Source organism: Rousettus aegyptiacus, unplaced genomic scaffold (genome assembly GCF_014176215.1).
Source record: "Rousettus aegyptiacus isolate mRouAeg1 unplaced genomic scaffold, mRouAeg1.p scaffold_m13_p_12, whole genome shotgun sequence".
NCBI lineage: Eukaryota > Metazoa > Chordata > Mammalia > Chiroptera > Pteropodidae > Rousettus > Rousettus aegyptiacus.
This window is the reverse complement of record NW_023416287.1, coordinates 52,900,141-52,927,754: the sequence shown is the minus strand read 5'-3', so window position 1 is coordinate 52,927,754 and position 27,614 is coordinate 52,900,141. Positions and strand designations below refer to the sequence as shown.

At 34.4% G+C, this 27,614-nt stretch overlaps 1 protein-coding gene across 23 annotated transcripts in view; it reads right to left on the bottom strand.

Annotated features, from left to right (window-relative positions):
- DLGAP1 (DLG associated protein 1) overlaps positions 1-27,614 on the bottom strand; it is a 782,830-nt gene that overhangs the window by 160,069 nt on the left and 595,147 nt on the right. For all 23 annotated transcript variants that reach the window (XM_036229039.1, XM_036229053.1, XM_036229052.1 and 20 more), the window contains one exon: positions 6,570-6,747. In XM_036229039.1, coding sequence (XP_036084932.1) covers positions 6,570-6,747 — 178 coding nt within the window. The remainder of the gene's footprint in view (positions 1-6,569; positions 6,748-27,614) is intronic.

Sequence of the window (27,614 nt, the reverse complement as noted above, 5' to 3'; positions counted from 1 at the left end):
ATTTCATTAGTGATTTCCTACCTTCTGTTTTCTCTTTTCTTTCTGGAGTTCCTATCCATTGGATGTTGGAATCCAAGAAGCTCAAAGAATTCCAAGCACAAGAAACATGAAGAAATATATATCGAGATACTAATTTAAGATCTAATACAAGATTTTATTTAAAGTTCTAAGAAACTAATTTAAGATATTAATTAAAATCTGAATTTCCAAAACAATATCGATAAAAAAACAAACCTGGAGAACTCACACTTCCCAACTTTGAAAGCTACAATAATTTAAAGTGTAGCACTGACACAAGGCCAGTGGAACAGAACTGAGAGTCCAGAAACATCTGGTCATTTAGGTTGACTAAAGCTCATTGTAGAGTAGACGCCTCAGAGAGAGCTCATGGAAACAATTGTCTCTGCATTCATCCATGTGTATAATAATTTGCCCATGAGTTTTAAACTTGAAAGTCAGATTTTCTGGGTATAAAATCTTTGGTTCACTTTTTTTCTCTTGAGCATAATAACATATTACTCAATTTTCTTTTGGCATGAACTATTATTGTTGAAGGGTCTGACGTTAATTTATTTTTTGTTCTTTTTAAACTCACTTGCTTTTTTTTGTCTAGAATTCTGAAAATTTTTTTTAATTCTTAAAAATTCTGTAATTTTACTAGACTATGTCTTAGTGTTGATTATTTTGGGTCAATTTCTCAGGTACGAGGTCTGCTCTTTCAATATGTAAATTCTAATCATCTTTTTATTTCAGGAAAGCATTCTTTAATTATTGCTATTGTTATTTGTTCTGGTCTTTGGCTTTGATTTTCTTTATCAGAGATTTTACCTATATGTTAAATATTTATCATTTTTTCTTAAATCTTTCTTATTTTGTTTCTTTTTGATTTAAAAAAAGACTCTTCTCTTTACATTCTATTTTTCTTAGTGTATTAAATGTCTCTTTCATTGAGTCCTGTATTCCTTCTAGACTAATCTTAATTTCTGAAATGATTTTTCTTTCACTTCTATACTTCCTTGCATTCTGTGACATCATTTTTAAGGTTTTAAAAATCAGATACATTTCTCTTTCTTGTTTTATATATTTTTCTTAATGTTCCTAAGTTTATTTTAAAATAGTGTGTTACAGTTGTGATCTATTTTGTGGGTGTGTCTTTCTGTAATACTTTAATTTCTTAGCAATGTTATTCTGAACCGCAGTCTCTTTTCTTCATATAGTGATTTGGAAAGTGATTTAAAGTCAGTATTTTCTGTTGCTCATTTTTCTCACCTTGAGATGGTGATGCATTCAGAATTTTCACCCTAAATTCACAGGGCTTCCTTTTCTATTGCTTTAGCACAGTGTTACGTTCTGAGATTTCCTGGTTCTCTTGCTCCCATCCCCACCTTCTACCTGGACTTCTCTTTTCTTCTTTGCTATTGTCTCTATCTTGTTTGTAGTTGATTCCACTACCAACTGTTTCTTCTCAGTACTGCGCCCTGTCCTACAAGAAGGCTATGGTTGGTTGATTTCCAGTGTCCATAGTGCTCAGATTGCTCCTGACTTTTCTGACTCCACTGCAGGCTCTCTGAATTTACCTATTAGAGAAGGCAAATTCCTTCCCAGTTTTAGCTGGTCTTCTCAAATAGCTCCTCCTGCCAAACTTTCCAGTAAGTATCTCTTGTATGTTTTGTTCTGCTGTGCTCAGATCATCATGAAAATCATTGTCTATCTGTTCTCCTACACAGATGTAGATATAATGCAAGCTTATGGCTACTAGTGGTTTGTTCTCATCTACTCATATTTTGAGATCATAAGGATATCTTGTCACCTCCTTTTGTTATAAATGTTGTCCATGAATAGAGACTCAGGGAAATTCAGACACTAAGTTACTACTACCATAATACTGTATAGTATGATTGATTGTTCCATATTTATTTAATCACTCCTTTGTTGATAAGGATTCAGGATGTCCTTGGAGATCATGCTTTGATGAACGTTCTTGTACATTTATCTTTGCATACTGCTTTTATTTCTGTATTAGAGAGTTCCAAAAGTGGGATTCGTATGCCAAAAAATATTCACCTTTTTCTAGATTTTACCAACTTATTTTCTAAAAACAATTGTAGCAATTCATTCCAAATGGCAAGTAAGCTAGAGGTTTTTTCTCAATATGGTCACCAGAACTAGATATTAGCAATTTTTGGCACTCTGATAAATCAAAAGTTATATTCTACTGTTTTGATTTTCCTTTATGAGACTCCTAGAGTATATAAGCACCTTTTCCTATACTTATTGGCCTTTGGATATCTTTTCCTCTAGTTCATAAGCTTTGCCTCAAATTCTTTTGGGTTGTCTATCTTTTCATACAAATTTGTAGGAACACTTTAGGCAACCAGAACATTAATTTTTTTTCTTGAAGTGCTTAAATATTCTTGCCATCTATTGTATGTTACTTTTATGATGTCTTTGACACATAGCAATACTTAATTTTCAGCTAGAATAATCTTTTACTTTATGTTTTCTGGAATTCTTGTTTTGTGAAAAGTTATAATTTTCACCACAATATTATACACATATTCTTCTAAATTTTGTTTTAATATTTTTTTGTTACTTTGTGTCATTGCTTAGATTTTAAATTCACTTGAATTTATATTGCTTAGATTTTAAATTCACTTGAATTTGTATTTATAGCATGGAAATTTTCTTGAATTATCTGAGCCTTACTTTCCTCATTTGCATAGTGGTTAAAATATCTACCCCATAGGGATACTTTAAGGATAAAAGTAAAATAATATATACAAATGCATTCTGTATTTCCAGGCACATGGTAGGCACTCCACAAATAGTAGATATTATTTTATGAGATAGTATAGTGGGAAGAATGAGGCAAATAACTCCAACTCTCTGAGACTGAGTTCAAAAATTAAAAAATGATCTTTCTTACAGTTGATATAAAATGAATGAGGTACTATGCAAAGCTTCTAGCATATATCTGGTAAGCAATACATTGCAACTATTTCATTGTTATAATTTCCATTACTATGACTACTATTATTAGCAATATTATTGTTGCCAATGTCCAATACTATCGAGCATTGAAGAAACTTACCAGTTGGAGTCAGAATACTTGGGTTTTTCAGATTCTATCACTGACTAGCTCTGTACCATAGACAATTCATCTGAGCCTCCATTTCGTTTATACATAAAATGAAGGAATGGTCTAGGTTAAAAGTCACAGCTAAACTGCTGTTATTACCACTGAGCACAATAACTGCCTAATTACATTTCATTTTAAAATGATGTGAGCATTCAACATGTTGACAGACAAAATATGTTTGCAGGCTTCTAGTTTACCATTCCAGAAGAAGATTTGAATTTGAAATAAATTAAGACATAAATTAAGTTAATTTAGATGTGACAGTTATTTTACCAAATATTTTTTTAAAATATCTAACTTTCTAAAATTTTTTCTTCTCAAGATTTTCTCTATAACCCTTCCATTTTTAAATTAGCTATATACATAGTAAAAATATAGAAAAGGAATAACCATATGACAAGATGTTCAATTTTTCTCTCAAGCAAAGTCTGTTTTTAGGGATATTTTATTTCTGTGAGGTATGAATGACAGAAACAATTTAGTTATTCTAGACCAATTTTTTAGCTTACAATATTTTACTTTAATTTTTCTAGGAGATTTTTACAAATAGTATATACACATCGGGTTTTAAAAGGAAATAGGATATAATGCACTTAAATTCTATACTATTAGAGCTGCTACTAGTGAGAATATTGCCACTAGCATAAAAGCCAACCACTTTTGAAAAGTCTAGGGTGTACAGTAGTATTGCTTTGAAAAAGAAACTACTCTCTTTTGAATAATGACAATGTTGAGACTGCAGTTGAAAGTTTGAAATAATCATTAAAGATATTATGTTACCTGAAAATTGAATATGGAACTAGAAAAATGATGTATCATCAGGAATCCATTTAGGATAGCTATTCTTTCTGTATTTTACTTAAGGCAAAATGATTATACCATTGAATTGCAGAGCTATACCCGCCACAGCATCAAAGCCCACATGTGCTTCTTTGGTGATTTATTGATATCTTATTAAGCTGTCATTAGAAGGTGATATTGTCTCAAGGAAGATCATACCTGTGGCACAGGGACTAAAAGCAGGCAGCCATGTAGGTGCAATGTCCTGATGGGGAAAGTGACATTTTCTTCTGTTTTAAACATGTAAAATTATAAAAGCAGTGAATGTGTGTAAACATTTTTCCAACAAAAAATTTTTACTCCCAAATGTATCCTGTTCATATGACAGCGGGACTTACAGATGATTTTAGAATTCCAGAAGACTGTGTGACCATGAGGCTGTCCAAAATAAAGGTAAGCTTAAATATTATATTGTTTATTGTAAAAAAAAAAAAAAAGTAAGGACAAAACAAGCCCAAATTTCACCAAATGAGGCAAAAAAGTATTTCCCTGAGAGTTGGGTTTGTGAGTATCACTGAACAGGATTAGCTAGCACAAATAGGTAAAAAAATATGCAGTGACTAAGTGTTGAAGTCCCACATGCCAGCTTTCCCTGACTCCCCACTACCCTGCTCTTGGAACTTCATTGTGGTTCCTACCTTTGCTCTTCAAAAATCCATGAAGAACAGGAAGCTCTATTTTAATGGCAAGGACAAAGTGAGAGCAGTAGTACTATTTTAGGGTCTCACTCTCACAAATCAAAGATGCTTCGGTGCTTAGCTTATGATTTCATTATTTTTTGCTCAAATTTATCCTTTGTTTTATGTATACTACTATCGCACTATGCTATCACTACACTATACCACCATCACCACCATCACCATCTCCATCATCACATCTCCACTACTACCCCCACCATCACCACCTTCACCACCATCTCCACCAACACCACCATCACCACCATCACCCCCACTCATACCCCCTCAACCACCACCATCGGCTACAGAACCACCAGTAGCATTAATTCACCTTAATAATCACAATGGTTTCCGAACTAGCTTCTCTGACTCTAGCCTCTCATTATCACCAACATTTCCTATATTTTTTCTGCCAGATTAATTATCCTGCATCAAAGTTCCTATTATATCTTTTGCTTGCTTAAAAGTTGAAGTTCTAATTAATCTTTAATCTATCCCATTCCTAATGAATAAAGTCCAGTCCACTGGGCCTGGCACACAAGACTATTTGTATAAAAATGTCTCTAGAACAAAATTTAGAATAGATTTTCCATTGTTGCCCATACAAGTCTCCTAAGCTCCAACCAAACTAGAGCATTTGCTATTCCTTGTATATGTTTTAGGCTAGCATTTTTCAAAGATAAGATAAAATACTACTTTATTAGAATTACTTGGACTATTTGTTGAAAATGCATATTCCTAGACCCCATGCCTAGAAGCTCTCTCTTTAGAATCTGGGTAATTAATATTTTTTCTCCTTAGCTTCAGAATCTTGTTGACAATTTCATGACCACAAAGATAATCTCATTTAATATCTGGATACTTGTATATCATACAGGGTATTTATAAGGACTTATATTTTAAAAATATAAAACAATTGTCACAGTCTGATCCAGTAAAGGTAGATTCTATTGTTAATTCTTTCCTTGCTTACCTCAGAGTGTTTTTGTGGTGTTCAATTAAATAATGTTCATAATAGCACTTTTATGTTTTTCTATACGCTTTCTATTAGACTAAAAGCTTTTGAGGGCAGGGTTTATATATTATTCATCACTGAATAACTTGCATAATCTGGCCTAGTGCTATCTGCAATAAATATTAGCTGAATTAATAGTACTTATTTTTTAAATTGTGATATAAATTTAAATTGAATTCCTAAACATCATTTAAAAAATACTTTCTATTTGTTTTCCCATGGGAAGCCTCTGAAGCACTTCTGCTTTTCTGGTGGTCCCTGAGAGCTGCAGGGTCAGGTCTTCCAAGAGTCCCAGGTTCTCACTGCCTCTGAGCTTAGGCAGTATGCCCCTCCCCACACTCTCTGAGACCTTCGATGGGAGACACTCAGAAAGCTTTAGCTGAATAAGTCACTTTTATTGAGTCTTCATCCTCAGTCCTGAGTACCAGTTCTTAGAAGTAGACTTCTGCCTCGTTACTAAGAAATAATATTTACCTAGGACCCAGGTGAGGTAAATCGATTTTATCTCGTTTCTGTGTCCGCGTGCCTTTCTTGGTGACCTGCTTCATACTTTTTTTTTTAATTTTAGATGCTGCCTTGGTTTTGCCAGTGATGTCCACCCTGTCCATCTATCCTTCAAGCATTTTTATACTAAAGTTTCATCCATTAACTTCTTATTGACAAATTTGCTGGTGTTGACTAATTAATTTCCAAGGAGTCTCCCGAAGTGCTTTATCCATCTGCAGAGGGCTCCTGCCCTGCTGGTATACATTGATATCAGATGCTTACTGGGGCAGAATGCTAGTAGCACTCAGATCAGACCACCTACTTAATCTAGGAGTGCTCTTCTGGGGAGTGACTGCCCTCTCAGTATCCACTAACCCTTGTGCAGTTAATGGCGTGCAGCCACAGTACTCACCTGGCTGATGGTGCTCATGGCTCTCATGTAGCTCTCATTCCTGGAGCGGAACTTTGGTGATGTGAGCAGGCCTGCAGGGTCAAGGCTGTCCAGGCTGCGGTTGATGGAGACTTCACTGACTGCCCTCAGGTAACTATGACTACGAATCTGGAGTTTAGGGGAGTGTTCATTGGAAATTCTGGAAGAGAACAATGGAAGGGGTGCATTTAGTCACATTCTAAAATATAGGCAGTAATAAGATGTGGCAGTTCTGTCATTGATGTGGCACCCTCAGTGTTGGGGCAAATAATATAAATGCCCTGCTATGATTGCTAACTTTCTCCCATGATGTCTCAGAAGAAAGCTTTTGACAGGAAATCATTAAGGTCTGATGACATTAGGGAGCAACTAAAATTCTCTTAATCCATAAAATAATTTTCCCATTCACATTTTTCTCGGCATCCTGGAGAGGAAGATAATAGCTGTGACTGTTCTGCCCTAGAACTCTGTCCTGTATAATTTCTAAGCTTTTTCTTTGTCCCCATTTTTTTTCTCCTGCCATCACCAAATAGAAATTTTAATTTGAAAATCCCATTCAAAATGACCGAACATTATAAAATAAGTAGAAATAAATACAAAAAGAAATGCACCAGAATTTTATGAAGAGAAAACTTTGTGGCAGGAAATAAACAAAGCCTAAATAACTATAAAAGAAAGTAATTTTCCTAGATGGAAACAGTATTGTAATAAAAACTAAAATTTTCCTAAATTAATCTATACATTTAATGCAATTAATTGTAATAAAAATTTCCACAGAGTTTTTATTGGAACGTAACAAACTCACAAAGTTTATTTGAGGTTTGTAGCAGCATTATTTATAAAAGCCAAAAGGTAGAAACAATCTAAATGTCTATCAACAAATGCATAGTAAGTAAAATGTGGTATATCCATGCAATGTAATATTATTTGGCAATAACAAGGAATGAGATACTGATACATGCTACAGCATGGATGACCTTTGAGAACATCATGCTAAGTGAAAGAAGACATTCACAAAAGATTATAGATTACATAATTCTACTTATATGTTCAGAATATGCAAATCTATAAAGACAGAAAGTAGATTAGTGGTTGCCTAGAGCTGGGGTAGGGCAGTAAGGGAGGAGGAAGATGTCAAGACTCGGGGGGTGATAACTAAAATGTATGGAGCTTCTCTTTGGGGTGATAAAAAAAATGTTCTAAAATTGATGTGTTTATGACTGCGCAGCTCTGTGAATATATAAAAAGCCATTGAATTGTACATTTTAAATGAGGAAATTGTATATGTTCATTATATCTCAATAATGCTGTTATGAAAATTATTTGCAGCCTCAAAATAATCAGATTTCTTTATAAAGGGAGTTTAGAGAGTAGATTATAGTGGGCAAAACTAGAGAAGGAAAACCAGTTAAGGTAGTCGCAATATTGCAATAATTTCAGCAAGTGATAGGACTGAATTAAGTATCACTGGGGGATAAGGAAGACAAAGTTGGGATTATCATTAGATATTTTAATTAAGATATTGATTGCATTTGATAGGGAATTTTATTTTATCAGGAAGAGACATAAATCGGATTGCCATGAATGGAAGATAAAATACCTTTTAAAAGGCTGTTAAGAGAGAGGAGAACTTTTTTCCAGGTGTTCAATAGATAGAATTTAAAAGGGGTCAGAAAACAATTTTGTTATCAGGGAAAAATGCTAACTGAGAGGAAGGAGAGGGGAGAAAAAAGAGTGATGATAAGAAAAACACGAACTAAAAGAAGAAACATACTGTTTATTTTAGAAGGATAAGATTTAAAGTACAGAAGTATGGGACAAGTATTAAAAAGAAAGAATGTTACATTGAAACAATAGGGAGGAAATAGAGAATTATGAAATCCTACCTATATTTAGAAATGTATATAAAGCTAAATTAAATTTTCTATTAAGGATTAGATAATTTTTGTATACTTTTTACCCAAAAAGTACATATCATTGGAATTTAGATAGATTTGAGATTCACATGAAAATTAAATATAGAAGATGAGTAAGAGCAAGAGCTCTAAGAACAGCCAGAAAATAAAAATAAATGAAAAAGAGAGAAATGTCCTGTCAGGTTTCAAATATACTTCATACCTACCATGATGAAAACTGTGTGGTGTTAGTGAGGGAAGAGATAAATCAATGAAATAAAATAAGGATTCCAGAAATAGAACTGGCTATGTATTTGAATTTAGTATGTTGCAAAGATGGCAGTTCAAAGCAAAGAAGTGATTAATTATTTACTAATGATGTTAGATGAGCTGCATCCATTTGAGGGAAAAACAGATTCCTACTTTTCATGTAGATTAAAAATAAAAATAAAAAATATTTACAAATTTAAAGATGTCTACAATGATACAGAAGTATATATTTAGTAATCTTAATTTCTATACCAAAAAAATTAAAACAGAAATTTGTCAGAATTTCATGAAAAAAACCTCTAAAACCTATGGAAGGCAAAAAAAAAAAAAAAAAAGAAAAAAAAAAGAAAAAGAAAAAGAAAAAAGAAAGAAAGGAAAAAAAAGAAAAAGAAAAAAAGAAATGCTAGAGAAAGAAATGAACTTAAAAGCCATTACATTAAAAAAAAGTTTGACAAGTAGAACTGCATAAAACTTTAAAACTTTCATTCAACAAAAGACACAAACGAAGTTAAAAAAGGTTGTCTTTGAATAGAGAACATATTTGTAACATGACACAATATAAGAAAAAACATTCACATCCATAATATTTAAAGTAGACTTAAAAGTGAATAGAAAACAATGCAACCAACTTGATAAAAATGGGCTAAGGTTATAAAGAGGAAGTTACAGGAAAATAGACACATAAATTCATAGGAAAATAAATTTATATGCCACTACACATAGGAAAAGATGTTCAGTCTTACTAGTAAGTAGAGAAATGTTGATAAAAAATAATATAACATTTACATCAGATTCATGCACATCCAAGTCCATGTCCTTAGATGGTAAAGATATTCTCCACATTCCAAAAGTCTTAGCAATGTATAAGATTGCACTCATTATTGCGCCTTGTATGGAATTACTTAAATATAATAGCTAATAAGGGTAGACTCAATAATATGAAAACCTGAGAATTTGGTTAGTAGCCACTTTTTGCAATCGCACTGATGGACGGACCAGATTAAAATAGATCTAGAAGTTAACATAAAAAACCCCACCCTCTTACATATTTCACTATTACAAAAGAGAAACTGATTGTTCTATAAATATCCCCCATGGTGTCTTCAAGTAGCTGCAAAACATAAAAATATCCCTGCCAGGTCAAGCAATTATTTTCCATGTGTTATGTGCTATTATGGTGATTCACAATGGGTCATTGTAACTGCCCATGCCAAAAATCCCAACCACAAAAACAAATAAAGAACTCATTTTCCCTTTGTGACCTCTTCTAGGAAAAGTGAGCCCTAGCTAGAAGCATGATAATATAATGCTTTAGAACTTGAGAGATAGATGACCAATGTGTTTCTTTGGCTATTTTGCAACTTGACTCAGAGCAATAATATTGCCATCATGAATGGTTATCAGGGAAGCAATGGGGGTGGCTATTTAGTAAGTGGTGTCTATTCAAAAAAAGAAGTGAAAGTCCAGTGTTTTGAAAAATGAGTGCCTGTTGGCTGAGATGGGGCCACTTGTTATGAAATAAGGCATAATCCTCAAATTTCAAAGTGAAAAGTCATTCAGAAAGAATTAAATAGTTCTATTTTGGTGAGCCATTCTGATAAAACAACACATATTTTAATGATACACTAAATATAAGGAAATAAACTCTTTTGTCTACTTGCAGATCCCACAGCTATCAATATAAAGGGTGCAGAATGCACATGTGCTCCTGAAGTGGAAACACTCATTGAAAAAATACCAAAAATACACACCTGTCAGAATGGCTATCATCGATAAATCAAAAAACAACAAGTGATGGCGAGGATGTGGAGAAAAGGGAACCCTCACACATTGTTGGCGGGATTGCAAATTGGTATAGCCGTTATGGAAAACAGTCTAGAGGTTTTTCAAATAATTAAAAATGGATATGCCTTTTGACGTAGTAATTGCACTACTGGGTATTTATTTAAAAAAAAACCAAAATGATAATTCATAAAGATATATGCACCCCAATATTCATGGCAGCACAATTTATAATAGCCAAGATATGGAAGCAACCTAGATTCCTATCAAGAGGTGATTGGATAAAGAAATTATAGTTCATATATACAATGGAATATTACTCAGCCACTAAAAGAAATGAAATCCTACCATTTGCAACAACATGGATGGACCTAGAGGTTATTATGGCTGAGTGAAATATCAGACAGAGAAAGATAATTATCACATGATTTCACTTATATGCAGAATCTAAGGAACAAAAAGAACTAATCAAAAATATAGTGGACAATTTGGTGACAGACAGAGGGGAGGGAGATTAGGGGGGAGGCAGAATGAGGTGAAGAGTTAAAGAAATACAAATTAGCAGTTGTTAGATGGCCACAGGGATGGGGAACACAGAATAGGGAATGTGGTTAGCATTAATATGTTGGCTAGGTGGAGGGTTAGGGGAAGGAGGGAGCAATTAGGGGGATTGTTTTATGAACAATATAGATGTCTAACCAATGTACTATATACTTGAAACTAATTAAAATAATTAATTAAAAGACACGAAAAGAAAGGCCAAGTCTTTTTTTTTTGGTAATGGTAATATATATATATAAAGTGTGTATATATATATACATATATATATACACACACACATATATATACTTTTTATTTATTATATTTATTTAAAAAATATATATAGATTATGTTCACCTCAAAAGAAAGCTGATTTGTCTAGAGCAAAGGGAGTGTGCTTATTCAGAAATATTAGCTCTCATATTAGATGATTTTTGATGTTGGCCTGTTCAAATGCAATCCATCTTTTTCAGAATACATTTTTCCTTAAATAACTTATGCTAAGTTAACCTTTCATGGCTTATCAGAACTGGAATTTTGGCCTGACTAAATCCCATTCATTATCCTGTCCTTTACCTGCACCCAAAGACAAGATGCCCTTAGGTGGCTGTGAGGCAGCTATACAAACAAACTTCACCTAGTGGATCAGTAAGGGTGCAAAGAAGAGAAGATGCATTAATACTAGGACCACAAAATTTTAAACCAAAATTCCCAAAGAGAAAACAATTAACTTTGTAATATATTACTGAAACTATAACTTCATAAGATAAATAAGCTCTGGGGATCTGATGTACAGCATGGTAGCTATAGTTAATAATAATTGTTGTGTACTTGGTTAATAGGGTTAATTTACTAAGAAAGATATTTTTTTAATTTTTAAAATAGAAGTATAATTGACATAACATTAGTTTCAGTTGTACAACATAATGATTTGATATTTGTATATCTTGTGAGATAATCACAACATTAAGTCTAGTTAACATCAACACCACATAGTCACAATTTTTTCTTGTGATAAGGACTTTTAAGATTTATTCTCTTAGGAACTTCCAAATATACAATACAATATTATTAACTATAGTCACCATGCTGTACATTGTATCCCCATGACTTAATTATTTTATAACTAGAAGTTTGTACTGTTTGACAACTTTCACCCATTTTTCTTACCTCCCACCCCCCCTCCCCCCACCTCTGGCAACCAATCTGTTTCCTGTGTCTATGAGTTCAGGTTTTTTTTTTTTTAGATTCCACATATAACTGAGATCATATGGTATTTGTCTGAGAATAGATCTTAAATGAGATAATCATACAGAAAAAAAGGTAACTGCGAGGTGATGGATGTTTTAATTAACCGGGCATTGTACACTTTATATATATAAAATTTTTTTAGTCAATAGCATCTACTATTAACTTTACACTGACAGCTCACAAATCTACAGCCATAGCTTTTTCTTAAACTTTAAAATTAAACTTCTAGTTTACTACTGCACACTTCTTCCCAGATATTCCACAAGTATCAAAAAATCCTCATGACCCCCTACATGAACATATTACCTTTTCTCTCAAATTAGCTTTTTAAAAAATTCTCTAAAATTTTTTTCCACATTGAGAAGGATGACACAAAATTTATCCCATTAACCAAAAAAAAAATCTAGATGTTGGACTTAACTGTCCAAATCCAGGTGATGATCAAATTTTCTCAGTTTTACTTCTTGTATTCATTTAACATTACTTTCCTCTTCATCTTCTTCAACACTTCTTGCTCCATTACTTCCTTAGTTCGAGCTTCATTTTGATCCTCCTTAACCAGGTTCCCTGCTGCTAGTCTCATAGCCTTAAGTGCATCGCTCTCCTGCTAGCGAGAGGACACTGTCCCACTTAGAATCCTGCTGTGAATCCTCTTCATCAACAAAAGTCTAAACTATTTACTTTTCTAGTATCATCTTTTGCTACTTCCTCACATGTATTGTGCATACGTTCCCATACTTCTTTATCTCTGTACACGATGTTTCTTTTGCTTGGAATACACTCTTTCGTCCACTTTCCACCAACTAAACTCTTACTTCAACTCATTTAGCAGGTCACTAGGTGTTAGAGCATCTATTTTGGTCAATTCTCTTTAGAAGGCCTCCTTTGTTCTCCCCTAACTAAACATACTTCTCTATCTGTACTCCTATAGTGTCATTTATATTTCTCTGTTAAACACATTTATCACTATTGTAATTTTTTGGTTTACATGTCTGTGTACTCCTTAGACTATGGAGCTCTTTGAAGGTAGAATCAGTGTTTCATTCATCTTGTTAGATAGTGGTACATTGGCACTTCAGTTTTTTAAATGACAACAATAACTAATACTCGAGTGCTTCCTTTATGCTAGGTATTGCACATGAATCATCTCATGAAAGAGATGAATGGCTAAATGCATAAATGAACGAGAGTAATTAAATTGGTCATTACTCTAGATCTGAAATAGTTTTCAAATTTTAAAATTCTCTTTTTCACTTATAGTTATAGACTGTATAAAGACTTTTTAAAGAGCCGTATCATGATACAGCACAAAATTCACCCTTTTACAGTGTACATTGCAGTGGTTTTTAGTATATTCACAGAATTGTGTAACCATAACCACTATCTAATTTTAGAACATTTTCATTATCCTCTCCCCCACCTTGCTAACTCCTGTACTATTAGTAGTCACTTCATTCTTCTTACCTCTAACCCATGGAAACCACTAATCTATCCTCTGTCTCTATGCTTTGTCTGTTCAGGACTTTTCATATGTATGAAATCATAAAATCTGTGGCTTTTGTAAATGGTTTCTCTCATTTTGCATGATGTTTTCCAAGTTCATCTATGTCGTAGTATATATCAATATTTCATTCCTTTTCATGGCTGAATAATATTCCATTATGTGGATTTATACTACAATTTATTTGTCTATTCATCAGCTGATAGACATTTGGTTTGTTTCTACTTTTTAACTAATATGAATTATACTGCTATGAACAACATGAATATATTTTTGTGTTGGCACATATTTTCAATTCTCTTGGCCATAAAGATTTTATAAGAACATATTATTCAAGCTAACGAGCAAAAAATCTTATATATGGGGCTGGACTCTTGGAAAGGCAGAGGGAGGACTTCGATGAATCTAATTCAACACAAAAGCAATTGTGAAAATACTGGCAAACTATTAAAAACAAACATTTCAGAACTCTGGAAACCAAAGGTAGGGAACAAACTGAAAATTATGTAATCAAGAAAAACTACTGCATGTAAATAAAAACAGTTGGATCTGTGATGATTTAATTTGGAGACACCCCATTCCCGTCCCAGCTCTACAGAAGCTATAAAGAGATGGCAGCCTTGAAACCAACAGAGAGGATGTATTTCTTGGAATCTGCTGAAAGGACTATCAACTTCAGTGCACAGTAACATTTTTACTAGTCTAATAGCTCCCTGTAAAGTCCCATTCCCAGGGTGTTGTTGCAATTTGATCTGACTGAGAGTTCAGTTCTATGGGAAAAAAAATCCCTGTTCCCTTGTTGTCAACAGAAAGAATAATAATTGTTTGAAGTTGTTAATGTCACAAGTACTTTAAGGTGTAATTTTAGGTGGAGCAAACAAGTGTCTGACCCAAAATTTAAAGGAAAGACCTGAAGAGATTAATGGCAATCGGGGATATTAAAAAGTCTTGATATATTGCAGAGGATCTAGAAGTTTTCACGTGTGCACAGGGCAGTGCACACACCCAGGATAAACCTGGTAAAAGAAAGGGCCTTGATCACTCACCTGTGTCTGACCTTGAATGGCTGCAGAAGCAGGATATAAAAACTAAGCCTGATTTGTAAATTCCCTAAGCATTTAAAGTGTTCCTTCACACACAAATGCCACTGGCAAAAGATATTTAAGGAAATATTATAACCAGTTATTGGCTGATCACTAAACTATGGTGACTCAAGGTGAACTCAAGTAAGCCAGGTTTAAAAATGAAAGTAAGAATTAAAAAAAAAAAAATGAAAAAGGAAGCAGAGAAGTCAGTGGCTAAATGTTTTAGGAAATATAGAATCTAAAGAACTAGTCTAGGAGAGTTGCTAAAGAATAAACAGCAGAAAGGTAAAACAAACAACAAAAAGAAACTTGGGTAGAGAGGAAAGAAAAGATGAAAGGGGGATAAATGTCAATAAAGAAACTCGAAACACATATTAAAGAAATGAGAAGCACGAGTGTAGTGTCTAGAGGTCGACACTTGGATGACAAAACCATAAAGAACTACGAGGGAATGATTATCAGAAAAGTCAGGACAGTGACTACCTTTTAGGAGGGAAAGACAATTGTGATTGGGACTGCAGTAGCTGGCAAAGCTCCACTTCTTGATATGAATGGTGTTTTCAAGGGCATTTGTTTTATAACAATTCATTAAGTCATATATTTGTTTTGTATGGTTATCTGTATATGTTATATTTTATTCAGTTATATATATTTAAATAAAAAGAAATAGAGGCTATCTGATCAAGAGTTGCTACAACATATCTAATGTACAGTTTTCAGCAAAAATTAATTTTAAAACTTTATAAATATAAATATGTAATTCATATGACAATAATAGCACAAAGGAAGGGGATTAAAGAGAGCTATATTAGGGCAAAGTTTCTACCCATTATTGGAATTAAATTCATATTAATATGAGTTATTTTAAGATCCATATTGTAATCCCCAGAGTAACTACTAAGAAAACAATTAAAAAATTTATAGTAAAAAAAAAAAAAAGATTTAATAGTACGCTAGAGAAAAAAACATACAACAAAAAAGGAATTAATGGAGGAAGAGAGGGGCAAAAGGGACATGTACATACAGCGAAATGACAAATCTAAATCCTACCATATAAATAATTATATTAAGAGTAATTGAATTAAACACCCTAATCAAAAGGCAGAGATTGTTCCAACAATCCCTGGATATAAAACACGACCCACCTACATACTGTCTGTAAGAGACATACTTTAGATTAAAAAAACACAAATAGATTGAAAGTGAAAAGGTGGCAAACCGAAAGAGAACTGGAATGTTTATATGCATATATGATCAAATACATATTAAGATAAACATATTACAAAAAATTATTAGAGAAATGATGGATATTTTATAACAACCAAAATATGAATCTATTAGGAAAAATGATAAAATTACAAACATATATGCACCTAACAATGGAGCCCCAAAGTACATGAAAAAAAAATCTGACAGAATTAAAGGGAGAAATGGACAATTCAAATAAAATAGTTGCAGACTTCAATACTCCACTCTCAAAAATGGATAAGACAATTATATAGAAAATCAGCAAGTATGTGAAAGATCCAAACAACTCTATCGATCAACCAGGCCTAACAGGCATCAGAATATTCTACTGAACAACAACAAAAAATCATATTATGCATTGTTTTCCAGTGCATGTGGAACATTTTCTAGGATAGACAAGATGTTAGGCTGTAGGAGAAGTTTTAATAAATTAAAAAGTATTAAAATTACTTAAAATATGCTCTTGGATAATAATAGAGCTAAATTAGAAATCAATAAAAAAAGAAAATTTTGTAAAGTCACAATTATTTGGTAATTAAACACATTTCTAAACATTCATGTGTCTAGGAGGTCACAAGAGAAATTAAGAAGTATTTTGAAATAAATGAAGATAAAATCCAATATATCACAACATATGTAATGTTGCTAAAGCAGTGGTTAGAGGAAAATCAACAGGTATTAATGATTATGTTAGAAAAGAAAGAAAGATTATTCAATCAATAATCTAAGCTTTCACCTTAACAATCATAAAAAAGAAGAGAAAACTAAGTGTAATATACACAGAAGGAAAAATATAATGACTATCAGATTGAAAATTAATAAGTAGAAAACAAAAATATTGTTTTAAACAAAAGTTTGCTCTTTGAAAAAATCCCCAGTACTTGCAATAGATTAGGAGAGAGAGAGAGAGAGAGAGAGAGAGAGAGAGAGAGAGAGAGAGAGAGAGAGAGAGAGAGATGAATGATTACCAAAATTAGGAGTGAAAGACAATACATTAGAATTTAATTTGTCAGAAATTAAAAGGATTTTAAGAAAATACTAAATTCAATAATCAAGATAAAATAGACGAATGTCTAGAACATAGAAAAACAAGTTTACCAAAACTAACTTAAGAAGAAATAGAAAATCTGAATAGATCTACAGCAGGTAAAGAATTAAATTTGTAACTAAAAATATTTCCAGAAAGAAAAGCTCAGGCCTAAATGATTTCATGGGTGAACTATATCAGACACTTAAATATCAATACTCCACAACTTTTCCAGAAAATAAAAAAGAAATATTTCCATATTCATCCTATGAGGCTAGTATAATCCTGATACCAAAGCCAGATAGAGATGTTGAAAGAAAAGAAAACTGTAAATTAATAACCCTTATTAATATAAACATAAAAATCTTTAACGAAACAATAGCAAACAGAATCCAACAACATACTAAAAGCATTACACACTATTGCTCATGTCAGATTTATTTTAAGAATGCAAGATTGATTTAACATCTGAAAATACATTAATATACCATATTAATAGAATACAAGATCAAAACCACATGATCATTTTAATAAAAGTAAAGTGTTTAGAAAAATACAATAACCATTCATGATAAAGACTCTGAATGAACCTGGATTAGAAGGAAACTTTCTCGATTTGGTAAAGACCATCTACAAAAAACCTATAGCTAATATCACACTTAATGATGAAACAGTGAAGGCCTTCACCACAGGATCAGGAGCAAAGCATAGATGACTGTTCTTGCCACTTTATTTCAACATCGTACTGGAGTTTCTAGCCAGCGCAATCAGGCAAGAAAAAGATGTACCCCAAATTGACCAAGGAAATGTGGATACTGGATGCACTTGGCTTTGTCATTATCTATTTGAGTGACTTTGAAAAAAATGACTTGAAACCCTTGGGATTCAGTTTTCTTATTTTTAAAATGAGAGAGTTCTAAATATCTATGATGCTGTAATATAGATGGCTTCAGTTTAAAGTAATTTTTTTGATGACATTGACCATGATTGGCCAACAAATATTTATGGAATACAGCAGGATTGCAGATACCTAACTTTCCTTCCTTCATTCCAGATACTCACATGGCCAGTGACATAAATTTCTCTTTTCAAACTTTACTTCTTTAATGTCACATTGTTCCTGAAACATTAACTTTGCTTCTGTTTCCTAGGATTATAGCCTCATAAAGGGATCCATGTTACCAACAGGTTAGCCCTATCAGAAGAGCACAGCTTAGATACAGGGGGAACATCCGCAGTCTGAGACACTAGCTGAAGGAATAAGTTCCTATAGCTCTTCTGCTACATTATTGTTCTTCCTCCATATGCGTTTGACATATGAATGTCAGCATTATTTCTGGGAGACACTGCAGTTGTCAAGTGCTATAGACCTTGCCGTGTCTTAGAGTCTCAAGTTTTATAAAAACAATTTTTACGTATTATCTCAAAATAATTTTTGCAATTATTTTCACTTTAGTTTGCTTAGGACCAAATTAACCACTAAGTCAAATAAAATAATTTAGAGAGAAATTCGATTTGCTGTGGAAGGTGGTTGCCTTCAACATAAGTAGAAGACCTTGCTCTGTTGACCTTGGCTCTGCATTTGATGAATCTGGTTTTGAGTCTCGGCTGGCTCCATGGTACTGGACAAGCCACCTCTTCCTTAAAATAGAGATAACAATACCCACTTAAAGAGTTGTGAGAAATTACTCCATAATAAACATCACGCTTTGTCTTGTGGCAAAATACAACACAAAACCTACCATTCCAACTGTTTTTAAGTGGCTAAGTTCAGTGGCTAAGCACATTTATGTTTTTGTGTAATGATAACCATCATCCATCTACAGAACTTCTTCATCATCTCAAATTGAAACTCTGTACCCATTAAACACTAACTCTTCATTTCGCCCTCCCTCCAGACTCTGGCAACCATCAATCTACTTCTGTTGGAATGTTTTCTTGTCTTATTGAATTTGAAACTTCGGGTACCTCATATAATTGGAATTGTACAGTATATGCCTGGTTTGTTTCACTTAGCATAGTGTCTTCAAGGTTCATGCATGTTCAGCATGTGTCAGAATTTCCTTCCTTTAAGGCTAAATAATATTCTACTTTATGCATATACAACATTTTGTTTATCCAGTCATCTACTAACGGGCACTTGAGTTACTTCCACTTTTTGGCTAACGTGAATGACGCTGTTATGAACATGACTATACAATTATCTGTTGACCATCTGCTTTCAATTCTTTTGAGTATATACCCAGAAGTAGGAATCTCTAATAGAAATATGTAGCTTTTTCTATTTCATTTCTTAGAAACTACCAACAAATTTGGGGACCAACACAATAAAAAACTGTCACTTTTTTCCTCTTAAGAAACACTCTGTTGACCCTTGAACAACACAGAGGTTAGCAGCACCGACTCTAATGCAGCAAAAACGCTGTTTTTGATCTGCAGTTGGTTGAATTTGAGGATGTGGAATCCACAGACATGAAGGGCTTGCTGTATTTACTGAAAAAAATCTGCATATAAGTGGACATGTACAGTTCAAACTTGTGTCATTCAAGGATCAACTGTATATCATTTATGGTAAGTTTTAGGGATACTAAATAATACAGTAGTATTTCAAGGACTATTATTGCTTTGGCTGAAAACAAAAATAATTATATTATTCATTGGAAAGTACAGAAATAAATCTGGATATAATTTTACTGCTCTAGTAATTAAAAATCAAAGCAGTATTATTGAGAATCAATCACACTGCCATGATTGAGACATCCAGGAAAATAAATCCATAAGCAGAGATTGTAGGAAGACAGATGACAGTAGTGTCAGTTTATGAACTGGTAAGAAAAGAAAGAATGTCATCGCTAAGAAAGGTGTAATGACAATTCAAATGGCCCACAATGGTAGTTCTTAGGAGGTAATGGTAATAGTGACCTATATGCTGCTTTGAATTGAATACAGTGTTTAAAAAGTGTGAGGGCAGTGAAGACGTACTTACACAGATATAAGCTGACATTGACAAGCTGCAGCAGTTAAAGCCTGTGTACAAGTACTCTGATAAATTTTTCACAAAGTACTTCATATCTTGATTTCACTTTAGGAAGAAAAAAAGCAACTAAAGACAGACTGTTAAAGAATTCTTTTAATGTTGGTTTTCTTCATATCCCCATTGTCAAATGCTGTCTATGCTCACTACCAGTATGTTGAAAGGTCACGAAAAGACATCTCTCCTGCACAATAGTCTTCAATTGCTGTGAACACAGCTATCATGTTCTAGGTAAGCATTCTTTTCTCCAGGTGTCAAGCTCCCTTTATCTAGTCCTTTTATGTCAAGATTTCCAGGCTCTCCATTACCTTGATGACTTGTCTCTCAAGTCAGTTCAATTTGTTATTTTCTTTTTGACAATAGAGTACCCAAAAACACACTCAGGCTTTCAAATGTCGCCTGACAAGTGGGGAATACAGAGTGGCTGTAACTATCTGTTCTAGAGAAAATCCTCCTGGGATGTGGCCTGAGAAAGCTTAGGATCGGTTGTCCTATAACCTCACTGTTAGCTTCTGGTTAAGACTCTTTTGGACAATCTTTAAATCTTCTTCATATCAAATTATGGTAATTCATTCAATTTTTGGTCCTTTTGCTTCTGTTAAATTGAAACCAAAGGCTAATCCTGTTATCTCCATGTAATATATGCAGTATATCAGCTATCGTTGCTAGTACATGTCACCACAAAAGAAGCGAAAGTAACGAAACCCCAGATTAGTATTACAAGGTCCTATGCAAGTTGCCTATAATGTCTTATTTAGTTATCACACCAATATTATGGATTATTATAACAATTATGAAACATTATTACCCCTATTTTACAGATAAGGAAACTGGCTGACACATGTATAAACTCTGAATTGAAAGCTAGGTCTGTCTAACATTTGTTGTCTTAACTGCCTTGTGCCCTCCTCATAGGCATGTGACTGATTTTCTTACCAATCACTTGTAAAATTATTGACTACAATTGAGCAAATCAGTGATCTTCTGAGTTGGCTCAGTCTTTACTGTAAGGCTGTTTGACATATGCCCCTAATAGCCAATCCATGTTTCTCTGATTTTAATTTTTTCCTATAAGCCTGTTGTGATATGCTATGTTAAATGCCATCCTAAATATAATTACATTCCTCTGATATGTCTGTCTCAACGATTTCAAAGAAGAATATATAGGCTGTTCTACATATGCTTTGTTAGTAAATCTATGCTGGCTTCGTATTTTCTAAATCATCACAAACCATCTGTTTAAAAATTCATTCTGGAATTTTTCCAAGGATTCATATTAGGTTAACTACCGGCAAGTTTTAGAATCCTCTCTTTGGTAAATAGAGATAATATTTACCTTTTATGGGGGTACTTTTTCCATGGTTCCTAAAATATTACCAACAGTGATTCTACAATCATAACAGTTCCTTCAGGTGGAAATTAATTAATTTTTATGATTTCTTCTTATTCATGGCAGTTACTCAATTTTGGATATAGGTCGAGCTTACATAGTTTGCCATATTCTTTATGTATTCCCAATTAAATTAAGTTTTAACTCAAAAGGCTATTGCATATTTGGGAATTACCTTAAAGCCTAATGTGAATATGGCTCCTAGGTATTCAGAGCTGCCACTAGCTCATGTGGTACTACTTTTGTACAAAGTAAAAAAGGGTGCCCTTTCCTTAAATAAAAAATGTTTATTATATTATCATGTAACCTAAGTAATTGATGGCAGAGCCCAGCCTAAAGTAGCTCTACGGCTCTGGTCACACACACACACACCCCTCCATACTTTGGCTCAATCTCACACAAGACAGAACAGTTTTAGACAATGTCTGCTTTGCTCCAGCCAAACATCATAGAAAAAATTGTGGTGTTACCTATATCCATGCCATCAAAAGTCGAGTGGGGGGCTTAGACTTCCATCCTCATGAGCCTGTAATGAGGTGCTCCAACATCCCCACCAAGGTGATACCAGAGAAGGCCAAGTAGGGATCTGGGACTTTCATCACGTGAGGATTCCCCTTCCCAGTAGTGTCAGTGGAGACCACATGGGGAGCTGGATTTCCACCCTTTCCAGCAGCAGGGAGGCATCTTGCCCCCTACTTGCACAGGTGGTTTCAGAAAAGTGGGGAGTCAGATCTTTCATTATTAACTAGTGGTACCAAGGCCACTCCCAGTGTGGCATCAGTGGAGCTCATATGGAGAACTAGAACTCCCACCCCCACCAACAGTAACGAGGAACCCCAACTTCAGGTATCAATAGAGTTCGAGTGGAGAACTTGGACTTCTACATCTACTGGCATAAAAGAGATGGTGCCTCTTATTCCTCTGCTGGAGTGGTGTTAAAGAAATACCAGCTAGAACAGAAGGTTTAAATATATCCATAGTCTCATAACATAATTAAAAAATGTTTAGGTTTCAATTGTCATACTAAGACCAGGAAGATTTAAAATTGAATGAAAAAAGACTATCAATAGGTGTCAACACTGAGATGACAGAGAAGTTAGAATTATCCCCCCAAACTTTATAGTCACAACAATAATGCTTCAACGAGTAATTATGAACACACTTAATACCAGTAAAAAAAATAGTCTCAGGAAAGAAATAGAAGCTGTAAAGAAGAACCAAATAGAAATTTAAATTTAAGAACTGAAAAATATAATAGCTAAAATATAAAGTTTGGTGGATGGATTTAGCAGCAGCTCTGTATCTGTGGTGATGTAAAGGTTTTATATCTTGATTATCACAATATTCTGCTAGTGAAATTGTACTACACGATTTTGTAAAATGTTTTCATTGGTAGGAGCTTTAGTAAAAGCTACATGGGATCACTCCATATTATTTCTACAATATGCGAATCTACAATTTTATCAAAATAAAAATTTAATAAAATAATAATTTCACCATCAGATAATAAATGGGTTAGAATGTACAGATGCTCCTTGAATTACAATGGAGTTGCATCTTGAGAAATTTAAGATGAAACTATCATAAATCAAAATGTACTTAATACATCTAATCTACCAAACATTATAACTTAGCCTAGCTTACCTTAAACATGCTCGGAACACAACACCCAAATAATGCCAGCAGTGCGGTGCACTACACCATTGGTTGTTTACCCTCATGATGTGTGCCTGTGCTGCCCAGCATCCTGGGAGTATTGATTGCATCACATACTGCTAGCTGGGAAAAGATAAAAATTCAAAATTCAAAGTATGGTTTTTACTGAATGTATATGGCATTTGCACCATTGTAGACTCGAAAAATTATAAGCTGAACAATCATAAGTTGGGGACCATCTGTAAAAATAAACTAATAATGTGGTCCTTTACATACTCTAAAACCAGTTGTTAGAACTGAGTTTATGCCTGAGAATAAGCAGAACCAAGTTCATCTTCAAAATTTTAAACTTCTGCCACGATGAACCAGGGCCTATGTGTGTGACAGTGAGCAACACACACTTTAAGAATGTACTTGTGGGTGTGGAGTTGAGGACCTGGGTAGGTATCACTGTGTCTGAGGCTCCTGTATGTCCCATTTCCCTGCCTGATGGGTCACCGCTACTGTCACTGCAGAGGAAGGAAGGCATAAGCCAAGGGACTTGGTGGGACTTTCCTCTTCTCTGATATGCAGCATTCTTGTTGTCCAGTTCTCTGGGAAAAGCAGGTGGTTTCTAATGACCAGACTCCTCTCCTGGATATCACTTCCTGCCTTTCCAACACATTGCTGCCATCACAATTCTTTATAGCCACCCCGATGCCTTAGTGAAGACGTGAAAGGACAGGAGGTAACCATAGGAAAGGCATTTAAAATACAATTTTGACATGCTATGAAACACACATGAATATATACTCATCATCTGTGTTTTACATCAGCTTTAGCTCTAGAAATGCAACAGTTCTGAAACTTATATTTAGAGAAAATAACTACTCATTCATCTTAACAAAAAAGAAAAAAATGTTTTCTAGGAAGTGTAAAGGATCATTAACTTTACTGATTCTGAACAAAAAATATAATTGCCCGAGATATAAAGCAGAAACATATTTTAAGTCATTTGTGAGCAAAATGGAAAGATGCCATTATCACCAGAATTAAATAGTATTCAAATGACCACATGTTCTCTGACTAAACAAATAAGGTACAAACAGTAATAATTAGGGATGTTGGCAGTCAAAAGCTTTCCCAGAATCGTGCTCATATACTGAAAAAATGACTTCTACCCTCTTTCATTACCTTTGCACCATGGGTAAATTACAGTAATTTTTTTTATGCCTTGAGCGAGAAAGAACAGAGAGATAATATTCACCCCACTGAGGATGGTTTAACTTATCTATAGAGAAGCACTGAACCATCATTTACTAACACGTAAAAAGGAATACAAGCTTTCTGGTCAAAATGTTCCCTATTATGGTAGCAGTATAATAGATTATACATATTCTGTTGTGGAAAATCCCAAGATTCTGATGAGCAATGTGCATGAAACACCAGCCAGGGGATTAGACAAAATAAATAAACAATGCTACCCTTTCACACGCTGCTGTCTGGAGAGCTAAGACTCATCTCTTTTCCTTCTCCTAATCCCTGAGCGCCCTTCCTCTTCTCTGGGTCTCTATTGACTGGCCTTTGTCTCTGCTCTAATGAAAAAGGCACTTATGCTCTGCCTTGCTCTTTCCTGTGTCCAGTGGTTCAGGAAAGCGTCTGTGTTTCCAAGGAGACGAGGAAGCGCGACTCAGTCCCGAGGAGCGCCTGCAGGGGGCGATCGACGCCGAGGAATGAACAGGAGGCTTTGGCTGTACTGGACATACCGCACCTCTTGTAGGACACGCCTGAGGCAGAGCTCGGCGGTTTATCTAGCTAGTGGCACCACTGACGCTGGAACTGAGGTTTACTAACAGCCGGCCCTGCGCTCTTAAACTCCAGGTGGCTCCTGTCTGCTTTTATTTACCAGACAAATATCTAATGCCAAAAGAACATTTCCCCGTTTCGGATTAGCAGTTCTGGAACTTAAGCCCAAAGTGGTGAAGCTCATTAGGGGAAAATAAGCGCAAATTGAAATACGATAGCATTACGAGTATATTGCAATATCCAAGAATTTTTATAACAACCATTGGCTCTGATGGTAAAAATAGTTAATGAGTTAGATTTTTTTAAAATTAATTTATTTATTAAAAAAAGAGCTGTATCTGTCTATTGTCTTTAAATGTATTTAGGAACAAGGAGTTTTTTTTTCTGGAGAATTACATATTCATAGTATCATTTTGAGAATTTTATTATTATTTTTACCCCTTCTCTATTTCTGATCTCCACCCAGAACAATTAAGATAGGCTCTCAGGGTATTTTTAAAAGCATGCTCCTTAATATTTGGTTCTAGAAGCAGCGGCATCACCTGGGAGGTTGTTAGAAATGCAGAACCACAGGCCCCATTTCAGGCCTACTGAATCAGCACCTGCATTTGAACAGGATTCCCAGGGGATTCTTATGGGCATACATGCACGTTCTAACCAAATACCTCTAAGCCCCCCAGAACTCCGGTGCCACCTAGCAAGAGGGCTTTGTCTCTTGTTCCTTGTGACCAGCTGGGCTCCTAGTTCTTATCTCTGTGTTCCTGCTAAAAATGAATTTTAGCATTTGCCATTGAAAAGAAGAGAACATTATTACTAGTGCTTTAAAATCAGGCTGGAAGAATGATGAATAAAGGAGTTCTTAATGAGTTCCCTGTGTGTTTTTTTGTGGAACTTTCTTTTTTAATGTGAAATTATACAAGGAGGATTTGAATGTTGTAATAAAAAACTCTCAGGAGCTGAAAAAACCAGTTTCTTGGTGGATTCTATTCCCAGTGCTTGACTCACTCACTGATAATGAATTAGGTGCCATTAACAGGCACATGAACTCTGTCAGCTTCCAGGAGATAGGATACTTGGTTATAACCTAATATTCACAGAGGCTTTATCTTCTCATTGTTTTGTTTCATTCCACTACCAAGTAGAAAACTGTGTTTTGTATACAAGTGCCTAACGATCCTTGAAACAGTAATGGTAGATAAATATTTACTGAGTATCCACTGTGCACAAAGTACTGTCTTGTATCAAAATGTTTTTCTAATTAGTTAAAATAGTTAATATTGTATTGCTATCAAAGCAAGGTGTAGGTAGAAGAACATCTTTGCATAAAATCATATATCCATTTATCTCACATATTTCCATAGTTATCAATTTTGGGGACAAATGACTTGCCCATAGTTCTCAGAGGAAACAGACAAATAAAAGGATAATAAAAATACTGGATGATAAATGCTTGGCTAAAGGTTTCTACCAGGAATTGTTAAACTGGGTTCCTAGTGCAATTCTACACTGACAATTTGGATTGACGATTCTGTTTGCTTTCAGATAAGATGACTAGTGGTCCTCTAGACATGAGGCTAGAACTGGTAGACTGAATTCCGGTGTAACTACCTGCAGCTCTCTTGAATAACTTCTTGCCCTTCTGATAAAAATCTAGCCAAATTCATTTTGATTAATTGCTAAATGTTATTTATTTTTAACTGACTTTATATTCTATGTATTAGTAAATATAGTCTACTTTCTTCTGGGAGAACTAAAGTCTAGTACTACATTAACTCAAGACTATTAGGGATACAGATTCAGACTGCTAATATTTCTGTGTAGCCTGACAGTCAGATGTTGGAAGTTATAAATTGCTAAGTTAAAAAGTAACAGAACAACCAAAATATATCTTTCTGTCACTAGGGATCCAAGCCGAGAAATAATAAAACTTCTTTGCCTAGTCTCCTACCCTTGAATTAGCTTGCTTCTCTCCTCCGCTATCTCCCAGCAGCTGGCACCTCACCCCCACCCTCCTACTTATTAGAAATAATTTTCAGCAGCTGTCTGAGAAAAGTTGCACAGCAACTGCCAACCTCTGGGTTTTGGTAACATCCATAAGCTGTTCAAATAACTCGGTGCCAGAATCTTCCTCTTGGTGAGCACTAGGATACAAGACGCTCAGACCTTCTGTTCAAGCCTTAATAAAAGTCTGGTCAAAATGGCTTAATTAAGTCTTCCAGGTACCCAAAGCCTCATCATCCCTCTCCTCCCAGTAACAAGGTAATTAATCAGGAGACTATATAATGGGCAATGATAGGAGGTCTCGTGGTAACTGGGAATTCTTAGAAGCAAGACTTCTGAGGTTATTTATGGTATGATTACTTTCTGGAATGTCATGGATCATTAGTGATGTCCTTTTCATGTTCATTTAGAAGAGTCTCTATCTGTGATGTTTGAGAGTCTTCTATTTCAGGTGGCTGGGGCCATGTAATGGAAAGGAGGCTGAGTTGTCTCACTAAAAGAACTGACTTGCCAACCGCTGCCTGCCTTCCTTCCTACTGCTGGTGGGAGGTGTTCATTGTTA